The sequence below is a fragment of the Lampetra fluviatilis genome, chromosome 27 (genome assembly GCF_964198595.1).
Source record: "Lampetra fluviatilis chromosome 27, kcLamFluv1.1, whole genome shotgun sequence".
In the NCBI taxonomy this organism is placed as follows: Eukaryota; Metazoa; Chordata; class Hyperoartia; order Petromyzontiformes; family Petromyzontidae; genus Lampetra; species Lampetra fluviatilis.
In genome coordinates this window covers 10582111-10596348 of record NC_136301.1, presented here as the reverse complement: position 1 = coordinate 10596348, position 14238 = coordinate 10582111, and the positions used below count along the sequence as shown (strand labels likewise).

Below are 14238 nucleotides of genomic sequence, written 5' to 3'. Positions count from 1 at the left end.
GTTAAAAATCGTCCAAAATCGCGTGACGTCATTTATGGACGGCCCCTTACATAAATAGAACGTCACGAAGCAGTCCCCCCCACCCCTTCGGAGCCGCCCCATTGCGGCTCTGGAGCCGTAAGGTTACTGACCCCCCCCCGGCCCCCACCCCCCGGTAATGGCCATCACATGGGGGGGGGGGGGGTTGAAGGGGGGGGCTGCAGGGGGCTGCGGGTAGCAGGGGGAAGGGGGCATCAGCTGTTATCCCCAGCAGTGGCCGCCTTGCCAGGGACTCGGATGTCCGCGTGAATCGACTGCAGGGAGGAGAGGGAGGTGGAGGTGAGAGTTGGGGGGAGGTGCGGGTGGTTAGCGCGCACGGACAATGCCAGTGATAATTATCTAAACCGGTCCTGGGCCTCCCCCAGGTCGACTCGGCCTCAAACGAGTGCCTGGTTGCGGTGTGTATAAACATTGCCGCTGGGGAGACAAAGACGGCCGGGCTTGGTGCTAGCCACCCACCCCCTTGAGTGCCGTGCCGGCCTTCATAGGTACTGCTCGCAAACAGCACTTGCCCCAAGTCTGTTGAGGTTTCAAGGGGGAATCTTTATTTGTGGGAGATGATACCATGAGAGTGGCGGTTTGTTATCTTGGAAACGCTTCTCACAATCCCCTGCTGTACTCGGGAGTACGGAACGTAATCTGCAGGTTTACGTAATAATACAGAAGCATGGCAAGATAATGCATTGCGTGGTTAAAAAAAAAAATCTATATTGCCAAAAAATTAAAGAATATTCTGGTTAAAGAATTACATGAACAGACAAATTGAAAAGTTATAGCAATGTGAACTGAACCGTGACAGTCTTCTCGTGTCGTTACTGCAACCTCTTGTGACTTATTATACATCTTCAAAACTTCTTCCACCATTTAATACGTAAGCTTTCGCGACCAATATCATCCACAATACAGGTTTTTTTTGGGGGGGGTTAAATCGTGTAAATATACACGTCGTTAAACCCGCCACCATTCATCCACCGTTCCAATTCAATGCTTATCTGTTGCACAGAAAAACCCCGTGTAGCCAGTCACCCAACTCGCTTCGTTGGTGGTGGTGGTGGTCGTGGACAGGAGCCCAGCCAGAAGCCAGCCAGCCAGCGAACTGGACGCATAGATAAACCTTCTTATTTTGTACAGCTGCTGGTGTAGATGCAGAGCAACAACTACAAGTTCACAGCGGAGTGTATCATCGTCGCGACGATGTCTCCCTACTCCGTATTTGCGGATCGGGGCCATCGCGCCGTGACACGTCGTCGTACGGGGGTCCGTTCTGGCCGACCGCAGTTGCACACCGACTGGAGAGTTTTACGTTTTCCATTCGTGCATCGGGTATCATCCGCATCCGTTGCCACGGTTTGCGCAGCCGATGCGGTTGAGGGTTGACGTCGATCGTAGCACGGCGATGACTGGAGGCGTTCGCGGCTTTAAGTGTGGGGGGGGGGGGTTCAGAGGGTGTCGTTGAGCGCGATGACGCTGGGGATGAAGTCGCTGAGCTCCACGAAGTCGGCGATGACGATGTTCACGCCCTGGGGGCCCGCGCGCTGCGACTTGAGCCACGCCACCAGGGTGGGCATGTTCCTGCGTCCACGGACGGACGGACGGACGGACGGACCGACGGACGGACACGCGGAGAGTCGGGTCGACGGATAACCGGAGAGACGGACGCACGGGCCGAGAGACGACGGACAGACAGACGGGGAGGTGGACGGACGGACGACAAACAGACGGAGGAATGAATAGAAACAGGAATGGATAGAAACAGGAATGCATATATACAGGAATGGATAGAAACAGGAATGGATAGAAACAGGAATGCATATATACAGGAATGGATAGAAACAGGAATGGATAGAAACAGGAATGCATATATACAGGAATGGATAGAAACAGGAATGGATAGAAACAGGAATGCATATATACAGGAATGGATAGAAACAGGAATGGATATATACTCAGACGGACGGATGGAAGGACACACACACAGATGGACATAAAACATGGATGGATGGAGAGAGAAACAGGCACATGTACTTTTTTTTGGGGGGGGGGGGTTAAATCGCGTAAATATAAAATGCGTCGTTAAACTCGTCACTATCTGACACAGCCAATAAGTAAGGTTTGTCACGTAAACAAAAGATGCAAACTCGTTACTACTTCAGCACACCGGTGTGTTGGAGAATAAACCCACAACAATCACGACCACTGTGATCCTATCAGGTGCAAAGACGGGGGGGGGGAGTGGTTTGATGAAGTCATACAAATTACAATGAGAATATTAATAGTTCGGGTTATGTTGAGAGGTGGACGGACGGAGGAAGGGATGTATCGACAGGTAGGTGAACAATCAGACGGACGGATGGAGGAATGGATGTATCGACAAGTAGGTGAGCAATCAGACGGACGGACGGAGGAATGGATGTATCGACAGGTAGGTGAGCAATCAGACGGACGGACACACACAGATGGACATAAAACATGCGGACGGACGGATGGAGAGACGGCCATACGTACAGACAGACACACAGACAGATGGACACACAGACGTAGCTGCCAATAAACATGCAGGTAGACGGTAACACATTTGGACAGACACACGGATGTAGAGACAGGTCGGGGTGGTGATGTGGAGTGACGAGGTGCGGTGAGGCAGCATGGCTTGATGTGCGATCGAGCAACGCGATGGGTGACGATGTGAGTCCGAGCGGTCGTCTCGCATGGTACGATGATGTCACTGAACCTCGGGGGGGGGGGGGGGGGGGGCGTGCCACTTGCTGTGGCTCTGTGGTGTGGTGAGACCCTGTGGTGTGGCGAGACCCTGTGGTGTGGCGAGACCCTGTGGTGTGGCGTGACCCTGTGGTGTGGCGTGACCATGTGGTGTGGTGCGACTCTGCGTGTGCGATGTCAACGCCTGTGACGTCACGCACGGCTGCACGAGGCTTGCCCTGAGGCTGCCGTAGAGCAGCTTTAGGCCCGGGCGTGACGTGCTCGGCGTGAGCACGAGCTGAGCCACGAGGTAGGCCGCGTCGCTCGAAGGGCCCCGCACCGCCACCTCATCCAGGAAGGCGACCGCACGCTCCACGTCGTCCGTGTTGGGCCACGGCGAGCGGATCATCGTCAGGGGGCAGAGGTCCTCCTCGTCCAGGGCCCTCCCATCGTAGAATACGATGACCTGCAGCGTTGCGTTTGTTTGTTGAGACAAAGATCCACCCCGCCCCCCCCCAGCGTAGAGGGTTAACAGACTCACTCACTCGTCATATCGCCCACTCGTGCAGGGGTGTCACGGTGACGAGATGTTGACTACCTTGCCTGGTATACAGGAGGTTGTGGGTTCGATCCCGACCCTGACTCCTGCTGTATATTTGGAGTCTGCGTGTCTGTCGCTTGCCCCGTGGCTGCGTGGATTTTTCTCTGGGTCCTCCGGGTTTTCCCTCCATATTTAGAAACATGCGTTTATAACGTATTTGGCTGCTACGAATTTCGACGTGATAAGCCACTTCGTTGAGCTATCATTTGTCATAGCCGGGTCGCTTCTGAAAAAGAACTCCATAGTTCAGTGGGCGTTACCTTGTGATATAAAAAGTTAAAGTACAAAAAAAACCCAACCCCACTCAATTGTTCACTTACCTTTCATGTCTCCATGCTTACTCGTGCCCACCCACTCATTCACTCATTCACTCACTCATTCACCCATTCACTCACCCACTCATATCAACTACTCACTCTTCTATCCATTCACTCACCCACTTACCTACTCACTCATTCAGCCACTCACCTACTGACTCAGCTGCTCAGTCACCCATTCATTCACTCACTCAATCTACCCGCTCACCAACTCACCCACTCAATCAGGCAAACGAGACTCACCCCGATCATCTCGACGTCTCACCTGCAGGCTAAAAGGAAATACGCGCGACACTCACAAACGTGAACCTCACGGAGTGGACAAGACCCCCGGTGGGCCGAGTCGGGGAAACTGGCCAGGGCCCCGCGTTTTGGGGGGCCCCTGGGCTTTGACGTCACTGTGTCAGTGGTAATATTCCCGGTTTAGTTTGAAGGCGTCAGAGTGGCGGGATTTGCCCACCACGGTGGTGAGATGTTATCTCCCTCGCCTGGTATGCAGGAGGTCGTGGGTTTGATCTCGACCCTGACACCTGACTATTTGAGATCAACTTGGTGGAAACCCTCAGGCCTGACTGTTCGAGATCAACTTGGTGGAAACCATCGGGGCTGAAGATAGCCAAAGTAATCACGAGTGTGGCGGTTGTTATACTCGGCACTGTAAATACATTCAGTTAGAAATAAAGCTCTACTTTTACAAATATGAATGTCTCCAAGGGGCTCCTTTACACCTGTATATTTGGAGTTTGCATGTCCACGCTCCCCGTGGTGGCGTAGATTGTTCTCCGGGTCCCCCCGCTTTTTCCTCCCTCCACATTTAGAATCGACGTCACGTGTTTAGAATTTTTGAGCTGCCATGAATTTCCAAGTGAGAAGCCACAAAGTTGACATCATTTGTGGAAAAGTCGCTTCTGAAAAAAGAGCTACATAACTTAGTGGGGCCTTACCTGGTAAAATAAAAATAAAATAGTTTAGTTTTAAATAGTTTTAGTTAAAAAAATCCGTAAACCATCGGGACATGGTTCTGTTGAGGAATACCTATTGACAAACAAAGCCTTAACAGTGCATTTGCTGGTTACCGAGCAGCAGTACCCACTGTGAAGTCGGGAACGACGCACGGGGGGTGGGTGGGATGGTGTGGCCAACACCACTGCGCCTGGCCGCCATCATCTCCCAAAGTGGACGTGAGCCTTCCCTGGGAGGAAGCCAGGCCGTACGGCCCCCACCCCCCGCCCCTCGCACCTGTCGCCCACGCTCCCAAAGGGTGCGCAGGGAGGCGTCCGCGGCCTCCGAACGAGGGCAGATCCTGTGGAGGCCCAGGTGTCGTCGGAGCGCAGCGAGCACCAGGCGGTGGTGACGCTCGCCCAGGCCGTAGTGGTGCTTGAACTCGAGCAGCAGCACCTCGCGCGGGTGGGCCCTCGCGAAGGCGCCCACCTCCCGCAGGCCTCGCCACACGGGGCCCGCCAGGAGGCCGTGGGTGAAGTGCACGCCGACACCGCGGCCGCCGCCTCCCGCTGCTGCTGCGCCTCCGCCGTCGCCGCCATCACCACCAACGCCGTCGCTACCTCCCACTCCACCACCACCTCGGCCTTCACTGTCTCTGGCCGTTCTGCCACTGCTGCCTCCAGCACCGGCTTCACTGTCGTCCCCATCTCCACCGCCGCCTCCACCTCCACTACCTCCACCGCCACCTCCACCGCCGCCTCCACCTCCACCACCTCCTGCGCCAGCGCCCCCTCCATCTCCAGGCTTATTGCTGCCTTCACCGTCGCCACCGCTGCCACCATCGTCGCCTCCGTTCCCACCTCCACCTCCGCCTCCTCCTACTCCACTCCCGCCGTGGCCGTCATCGTCGTTCCCATCATCGTCATCCTCCTCCTTCTCCTCGTCGCTATCATCACCGCAATCGTGGGCCGCCAGGCGCAGGTCGAGGTAGCGCACGCCGGCCTCCAGCTGCTCACGGAAAGTGAGGGCCTGCGTGACGGCCCAGCTCTGCACGGCGTAGCGAGGGACCGCTTCGCCCGCGGACCCCAGGAGGGACGCGGCGGTACCCAGGAGGTCGCGGATCTCCCCGGAGAGGTCGAGGCCCACCGGGGACTCGTGCGTGATGCCGAACGAGAAGGAATTGTGCGAGCCTTGCGGGGTTGGCGGGCGAGCGAGAGAGATCCAACAACGGTCATCTACATTGGGCCCCGTTCATGCATACAAATCCTTATTGGAAAATCTGCACTGTACAGTCTGTTCTCCTGTAACGCGGTGGTAGTTGCGTTCCTGAAGAACGCCGCATCATGGAAAAATTCGGGTCATAATAAATCATAAAGGGGTAATGCACAGTCCCCTGCGTAACTCAAGCCGAACAAAGACTGAGGCGCATGGGTAGCATCTAGAAGCAGCATTCAGCAGTGTCCCGCCTCGTGCGATGATGCTACGCCGAGGCGGCCGTACGACTGCTTATTCCTACTCGCGTGATGTAGTTCCGTTCACTCCATAGCGTTATATCCAATTGACATCAGCGTTGTAGCAAAAAATTGTTGACTAATACATTCATCGCGTTATATCCAATTCGCATTATGAAAACACGCGTTATAGGAGAACAGGCTGTATACTTACTTAGCAAATTCTTTATCCCCATTGTCAAACTCAAGAAACCTAAGGCGTCCATCTGATTTCCTTTTAACTATCCCAAGAACGATGATTGGAATGGGTGATAAAGCCTTTGCCGCTGCAGCACCAACACTTGGAACAACCCTTGCTTCCGCCCTTAACGTCATAAATCCTCCATCAAAAAAAGCATCCCGATGCAGAAGAATGGTGCTGGATACAGCCATATTTGCTAATTTTGTATCGACAGTTCGATTTGAAGTACTCTGTGTGTCGTCTTGGTATAGTTTGGGGCTGTTGTTGTTGTTGTTTTGGTGTTTTGCCCCAAGCCTGCACAAATCGGCAGGCAAACATACACGTACGTGATTTGTATGTGTATACTTCAGGCCGCTGTGTGCCGCTGGCGTCACGGTCCCAAAATGAATTGGGGTAAAGCCACGAAGCAAACGTCGCCCCCTACTGCGAAACGGACCACAGACTGTGCCTGTGACACAGCAGCAGCAGCGCCTACCTTGACGATGATCGCCGTGCGCCATGAGGCCGATTGCACGGATACCAAATGGACTCTACGGTTATCTACGGTGTCAAAATTATAAAAAAAAACAGGAAAAGGATTCACAAATTGTGGCAATAATACAAAGGAGGCGTTACGCTGTTCAAACACCAACCAAATAGGCACCTATTGCAAAAGGGTCCCATCGATATAACTGCTCGACCCAAGCTCATGATGCTTTGATACTTGAATAGCCATTGTGCTGTTCGCCTTCTGGTGTTGTTCTCCGGTCTAACACTGGTAGTGAGACAAAGCCATGCGTAGGCCGAACATCCGTACATTATTTATGAAAGGATGTTTGCATGTTAATTTTAGAACTTTCGTGACTGCAGGAATTATTATTTGGTTCTTTCGGTTAAGTCACGTCTAAAGATAAAATAATAAATTAAATTAAATAATAGAATACGACGTTTCGATTGCAACACAAGCAATCATCATCAGGTATAATGAAATAGCGACATAATATCTAACCAGAAAACTATAGACAGACATATTAGCAGACAGATATCACAAGATACATACATAGCGAGAGCAACACAGGTTACAGAGAGGGGTGATCGTCTCTGTGGGGTGGCCTTAAATAGACAGAGGGGGGGCGGAGGCAGAGAGAGGGAGGGGGGTTAGAAAAAATTAGCATATCAATGAGTGGTCCAAAAGAAAACGTGGTGCTGCGAGTACGATGGCACAGCAAGCAAGCCTGAAAATCAGGAGAAAGACACACTAAAATTAAATAACCTAGTAAAATATCGAAATGTAATGTAATACAACACAGAGGGTCGGTCAACACACAATTAACGCATAGCCTGGTTGATTACGTATTTCAAAGATTGCTAAGTTAGAATTTAAGTGTGAACATTCTAAAGAGGACACAGGCAGATAAAACAAGTCGCCAGAGAGAGAGAAAAAAGATAAGCTTAAAACTTCCCCGTAGAAGTGGTTCAATCTTAATTTTAGAACTTTCGTGACTGCAGGAATTATTATTTGGTTCTTTCGGTTAAGTCACGTCTAAAGATAATACAACACAGAGGGTCGGTAAAATTAAGATTGAACCACTTCTACGGGGAAGTTTTAAGCTTATCTTTTTTCTCTCTCTCTGGCGACTTGTTTTATCTGCCTGTGTCCTCTTTAGAATGTTCACACTTAAATTCTAACTTAGCAATCTTTGAAATACGTAATCAACCAGGCTATGCGTTAATTGTGTGTTGACCGACCCTCTGTGTTGTATTACATTACATTTCGATATTTTACTAGGTTATTTAATTTTAGTGTGTCTTTCTCCTGATTTTCAGGCTTGCTTGCTGTGCCATCGTACTCGCAGCACCACGTTTTCTTTTGGACCACTCATTGATATGCTAATTTTTTCTAACCCCCCTCCCTCTCTCTGCCTCCGCCCCCCCTCTGTCTATTTAAGGCCACCCCACAGAGACGATCACCCCTCTCTGTCACCTGTGTTGCTCTCGCTATGTATGTATCTTGTGATATCTGTCTGCTAATATGTCTGTCTATAGTTTTCTGGTTAGATATTATGTCGCTATTTCATTATACCTGATGATGATTGCTTGTGTTGCAATCGAAACGTCGTATTCTATTATTTAATTTAATTTATTATTTTATCTTTAGACGTGACTTAACCGAAAGAACCAAATAATAATGTTTGCATGTTTTACGACAAGCGCGTGTGGTTAATGCTTGATTTGATGCCTTGCAATAAGTGTGTCTATTCGCTGTTGTGACCATCTTAACACCTCCTGTACTATTGCCAGAAGGGGGTTAAAGCCTACTCTGTTTTCAGCAATATCATGTTCTTGCGCGTGGTGGTGACGATGATGACAACGGCAGCAGCAGCAATGATTTCGGAACCCAGATGCCGTCAATGTCTAGGCCTTATCTCAACGCAATTCATATAACGCCTTGACCAAGACGCTTTAAAGAGAATTAAGAATGCTACAGCGCGTGAATGTAATGGCGGAGATGGGGTGAATAAAATAGATCCGGGGAGGCAATGGGGGCAAATGTCTGCTGTTAGCCACGACGAGAGGGCTTCAGGAGACAGAGAGTTTGCGTAGCTATGCTGGTTGCTCCTCCTGCCTTGAAGGATTACAGACCACGGTGGTTTGCCGTCACGGTCGATAGTCCACCCAAACCAACCGCGTCGCGTGCCACAAAGCGCGGGCGTCGCCCTCACGACGAAAGCGAGTCGCGAGTTCGATCCGATCGGAATGGACACCTGGGATGGCCAGGTGCCGCAGCTTGACGTCGAGGAGGCGCTCCGGCAGGGAGCTCATCCAGTCCGCGTGCTTGACGGGGGCCGACTCTGCGAGGCGACGAAGGGTGGTGAGGTTAGGGGGGGGGGGGCGGACGTTAGAGGAGTTCACTGCGTGACGGGGGTCTACATATGGCGCGGGACCTTCGGCTGCTCGGCCCGCGCCACTGCCGCCGCATGGGCCTCCACCAACGGGGAGTTGGTGTCCCACGTGGGGTTTCGTTCAGCAATCATCCGGCGCACGCGGCATGCGGGCACGGTTGTGCTACGTACGGTGCGAAAGAAGTTCGCCATAAGTGAATACACGGCGGCGGTAGCCGTGGTCGATAATTATTATTAATCGAATTCGGCCGGATTTGCAGTGGGCTAACCGCTGCGCCACCGCTCCTCTTACACGCGCCTACAAAAGAAACATCGAATGCCCGGCCTTAACATGTGTAGGGGTGTTAGAGAGAGAGCCGTTATGCATGGCAGCTTATGGGAAACAAACACAGTGGGCGGGGCTACGTGAGTGCACGGGGGGGGGGGTGCTCTCAACGACGTCCGCACCAGGCAGCCCGGGGCCCCACCCCTCAGCGGGGGTGGAGTATAAAGGGGGATGTGTCAGAGGGCTCGGGGCAGAATGTTAAAGCTAAACCAGTGAAGACCGAAGATCGTCTAGCTAGAGCCCTGGACTCCCCTGGGACGCCGCCCTTGTCAGGGCCGCGCAGGACCGAGCCAGCGGCGTGGTCCCGAAAACCAGAGCTAGTGCTCTGGGACTCCGGGTACCGTAGCCCGACTTACCAGTGTCGGGCCAGACAGCCTCCCCTAGCCCGTTAGTGGAGGACTAGGAGGTAGGTCAGAGATAGCTAGCAGTGTATTCCCAGCTAGCCGGGTGAGGGGGCCGATACCCCCTCTAGTATTGTATGTCCACAGTTGTGACTACTTGTACGGAATAAATACGTGTGCCTCACCAACGGTGTCCAAGAGTCATCAACGGTACTTCACATGTATAGCCAACAGTCAGGGATGTTAGCGAGCACCTATTCATGCCGGAGCGACCTCATACATACAACCATACAGAACACATACTAGTTCACACACTTTGGCAGACTCGCGTACACACAAAGACAAAGATCCCCCGTGTAGCCTTAACAGACTGTAGGGCAGTGGCGGCTCCTGCAAAATCTCTCAGGGGAGGCAAATGTCTGGATGATTGATAAGGATAAGGTCCACCCATGCAATGGATAAATTAACAGCTTAAACATGTAAAGGCAACTTCACTTCTTTAATATTAATGAAAAATAAAGTGACTCTTACAATACATCTTGTTTGTTTCTATACTCACTATTAAAACAAACCACTCAAGTTTCTTTTATTAAAGATTCCACTAGGTGGCGACAAATTTTATTGTTGGATGAAACATGCTTACGTATGATGACGTAAGCACGTATGCTGACGTAAGCACGCTAGGGCGAGCCCTCCCGGAAGCCATAGAGAATGCATTGCAGCGCCCCCGTTCGAAAAAAAACATCTTTGAATGTAAGTCTATGGGACCACTCGGGGCGATTCTCAGCTGGAGGGAAATCGCCCAAAAAGAGGCGGTACTCCACAGAACGTAGCATGACGCTGATTGGACTATATCCAGAGGCACAGTGACGACTAGCGTGACTCTGTGGTTGAATGACATTGGTGGTGCGTCGCCCAATCGCCCTAATGAAGAAACCGCCCCTGCTGTAGGGGCAAGTGCTGTTAGCGAGCACCTATAAAGGCCGGCACGGCACACGAGGGGTTGGGTGGCCAGCACCACGCCCGACCGCCTTTGTCTGCCTAGTGGCGATGTTTACACATCGCACCAGGTACTCGTTTGAGGCTGAGTCGACCTAGGGGAGGCCCAGGACCGGTTCAGATAATCGTAACTGGGTGTTGGTGGCCGTGAGCCGGAATCGAACTCGGTTCGCCAGGTTCGTAGCGCAGCGCTAACCGCTACACCACCGCTCCCCACACGGGAACACACACACAGCCATATATACAGTAAACACACACCATACACACACACACCACACCACACACACACACCACACACACACCACACACACACCACACACACACACACCACACACACCACACACACCACACACACCACACACAAACAATACACCACACACACCACACAAACACCACACACACACCACACACACACCACACACACACCACACACACAACACACACACACACCACACTCACACACCACACACACACACAATACACCACACACACACCACACACACAACACCCCACACACACACCACACACACAGACACCACACACACAGTCACGCCAAACACACCAGACACACACCACACACACACCGCACACACACCACACACACACACACCACACACACCACACAGATAGATACCACACACACAGCACACACACGACACACACCACACCAAACACACACACCTCACACACACACCACACCACCACACCACTCACACACACCACACACACCATACACACCACACAGACCACACCACACACAAACCGCACTGGGGACATGGCACCATCCGTAGGCAACCCCCAGCTCCGTCGCGATCACACAGTCTTGGTGGCCGTGTTAGCGAGCACCTCTTGAGGCCCGAAGAGTGCTCCCCATCGTGCGCCGCCCTGGGCCTCGCTCAGCCCCCCCCCCCGCACGTACTCACGATCTCTCTCGCTCTCTCTCACACACACATCACACATCCACATCTCACACTCACACACATCCGCTTGCGTGTCCGGTGGGAGGAGCGGGGCGGAGGGGGAGCGGTGGCGCAGCGGTTAGCGCTGTTCGATACCCGCTCACGGCCAACACCGGTGACGATTGATCTGAACCGGTCCTGGGCCTCGCCTTAGGTCGACTCAGGCTCGAACGAGTACCTGGTGCGGTGTGCGCTTCGCATCAGCACTGGGGAGACAAAGGTGGCCGGGCGTGGTGCTGGCCTTACCCCCATCCCCTCGCGTGCGGTCCCGGCCTTCATTTAGGTGCCACTCGCTAATCGGCACTTGCCCCAACAGAACGTGAAGGCTAACCAGGGGATCTTTGTCCCGCGCCTCCGATTAGCACGGTTGGCTACGTACGGTGCGAAAGAAGTTCAACACACACACACTGAGATACAGAAAGAGAGGTAAATGTACAGCTCTGCAATGGCCTGCCCAAGCCCCTGCTGGTGGAAGGTGCTCGTTAGTCGATCGCCTTGCAGTTCGTGCGTATGTGGTGTGACCACGTGCATCCATGATTACATAATAGGTACCATCATCGTTACATAACAGTTACCATCGTTATTATTATTATCAGCAGCAGCAGCAGCCGTGATCTGTTGTCGACTGCTGGATGAATGTTCAGAGAGAATGGAACAACTCCAAGCGGAAAAAAGCGTGCAAAGGAGCATGTAGAGCAGTGTGGTCTTCATCGCAAGGCCCCGAAGGGCCACTGGTTGAGACGTGGTGGCCTTTAGTGCGACTCGCAGCTCCCACCGACAACACACAACCAGCGGAGACCCCCCGATCATCATCGTGAGCTGCTGTCACAATGGTTTCAAATGGTGGAGCGTCCCCAGTGCCGGATGATCCAAGTAGCAAACGTAGCTACAAATGCTACGGGCCCCGCACTTTCAAGGGCCCAGCGCTAAACGCTTTCAAGCTATCAATTCCGGTTCAGTGATGCTGCACTTGCTCTATTACTATAGTGCTATACTGCCTTCATACCGCCTTCAACTTTTATGAACGACTGGGTGTATAAGGTTAGCGATCCGTCGCATGATCTGACTGTATAAAAAAAATGAAAAAAATACAATTACTTTACTATGCAGGTAAAAATTTGTGTGTTTCAAAAAAATTTTTATTTAGCTTAATCCGGCACTGGGCGTCCCTGACGATGTCTTATGGGCGAAAGTGGCACCCCCCCGCCGCTGAATATGAGTCAAGAACACTGCTGTAGAGATTCCACTGAGAGACGGGAAGAGGAGCTCGCGGGTTAGAGAACAGAAGCTAGACCAGGGGGGGGGGGCAGTGAGGGGGGGCAAACTAAATAATAAGATTAGTGGGAGCTGCTCATCCAGCAGTGGGTAGAGCGTGGCTTACACAGCTACCCGGCAACTCACCTTCCTGACCCATACTTCAATCCTTCCCGTACAGGTGACCGTGTGGCAGGCGATCTGTGTGGAACAGCGGGACTCGTGTTAATATCGCAGCGGTCCTCTGAAAAATTACGACATTTTCAGCCAACTGAATGAGCCGTCTTTAAAACCACGTGTGTTGAAACCGGTTGCACGTGGAGAAAACACACGCACGTGCAGTTGGGCAACGCTCTGTTCCCTACCGGTTTCCTCCCACATGCGGTGGCGATATGTTTACTACCTCGCCTGGTACACAGGAGGTCGTGGCTTCGATCCCGAGTCTGACGCCTGCTGCTGTATATTTAAACTTAAACTAAATAATTGTTTTTTTTTATTTTACGAGGTTAGGCTCACTGAGCTAAATAGTTCGTTTTCAGCAGCGACCTGGCCACAAATGATCGGTCAGCGAAGTGGCTTATCACGTGCAAAATGTATAGCAGCCTTAACGAATGTTTTTAAATGTGGAATAATACACACGACCACGAGAGAGAGAGAGACGTCCAAACTCCAAATATACAGCAGGCGTCAGGGTCTGGGTCGAACCCACGACATTCTGCATACCAGGCGAGGGAGTTAACATGCGTTTTTTTCTCCGGGTCCTCCGGGCTTTCCTTCCACATTTAGAATCAACAACGCGCGTTTAGAGTATTTGGCTGCTGCTATACATTTCCACGTGATAAGCCACTTCGTTGAGCTATCATTTGTGGCCAGGTCGCTTCTGAAAAAAAAAATCTAAATAACTCAACGGGCCTTAGCTGGTAAAATATAAATTGTTTTTAGTTTAGTGAAGAGGCAGTGTTGATGACGGTGATCGTGATGATGACGATAAATAGACATACTTATAAAGCGTTTAAACAAAACATGATTCGGAATATGTATTTATAATGGAGGAATCCGATGAGCTATAACGCTCCCCTTCACAGATGTTCAGTCGGGGCGGGTAAGAACGTAACAACAAACAATACAAAAACACGATAGGAGTGCAAAGGACAAGAAAGATCAATAAATCACCGAAAAAGATAAAAATA

The 14238-nt window shown here is 51.8% G+C and overlaps 1 protein-coding gene across 1 annotated transcript; it reads right to left on the bottom strand.

Moving 5' to 3' along the window:
• Window positions 1-561: 561 nt before the first annotated feature.
• On the bottom strand, window positions 562-11946 carry LOC144942390 (PI-PLC X domain-containing protein 3-like). Its single transcript, XM_078869228.1, has 5 exons — window positions 11682-11946; window positions 9033-9119; window positions 4894-5786; window positions 2958-3202; window positions 562-1611 (listed from the first exon to the last, which is right to left on the bottom strand). Exons 1-5 carry the CDS (start codon window positions 11707-11709, stop codon window positions 1479-1481), a joined length of 1386 nt encoding a protein of 461 aa, XP_078725354.1. The 5' UTR covers window positions 11710-11946; the 3' UTR covers window positions 562-1478.
• Window positions 11947-14238: the final 2292 nt, after the last annotated feature.

What these genes read in the sequence shown, in the direction of transcription:
- LOC144942390 (XM_078869228.1), bottom strand. Translation starts at nt 11,709, where the DNA reads ATGGGGAGCACTCTTCGGGCCTCAAGAG. An exon ending in GCGGCACCTGGCCATCCCAG is followed by an intron (nt 5,787 to 9,032) that starts GTGTCCATTCCG and finishes CAACCCCGCAAG; the next exon opens with GCTCGCACAATTCCTTCTCG. An exon ending in AGGGCAAGCCTCGTGCAGCC is followed by an intron (nt 1,612 to 2,957) that starts GTGCGTGACGTC and finishes CCGTGGACGCAG; the next exon opens with GAACATGCCCACCCTGGTGG.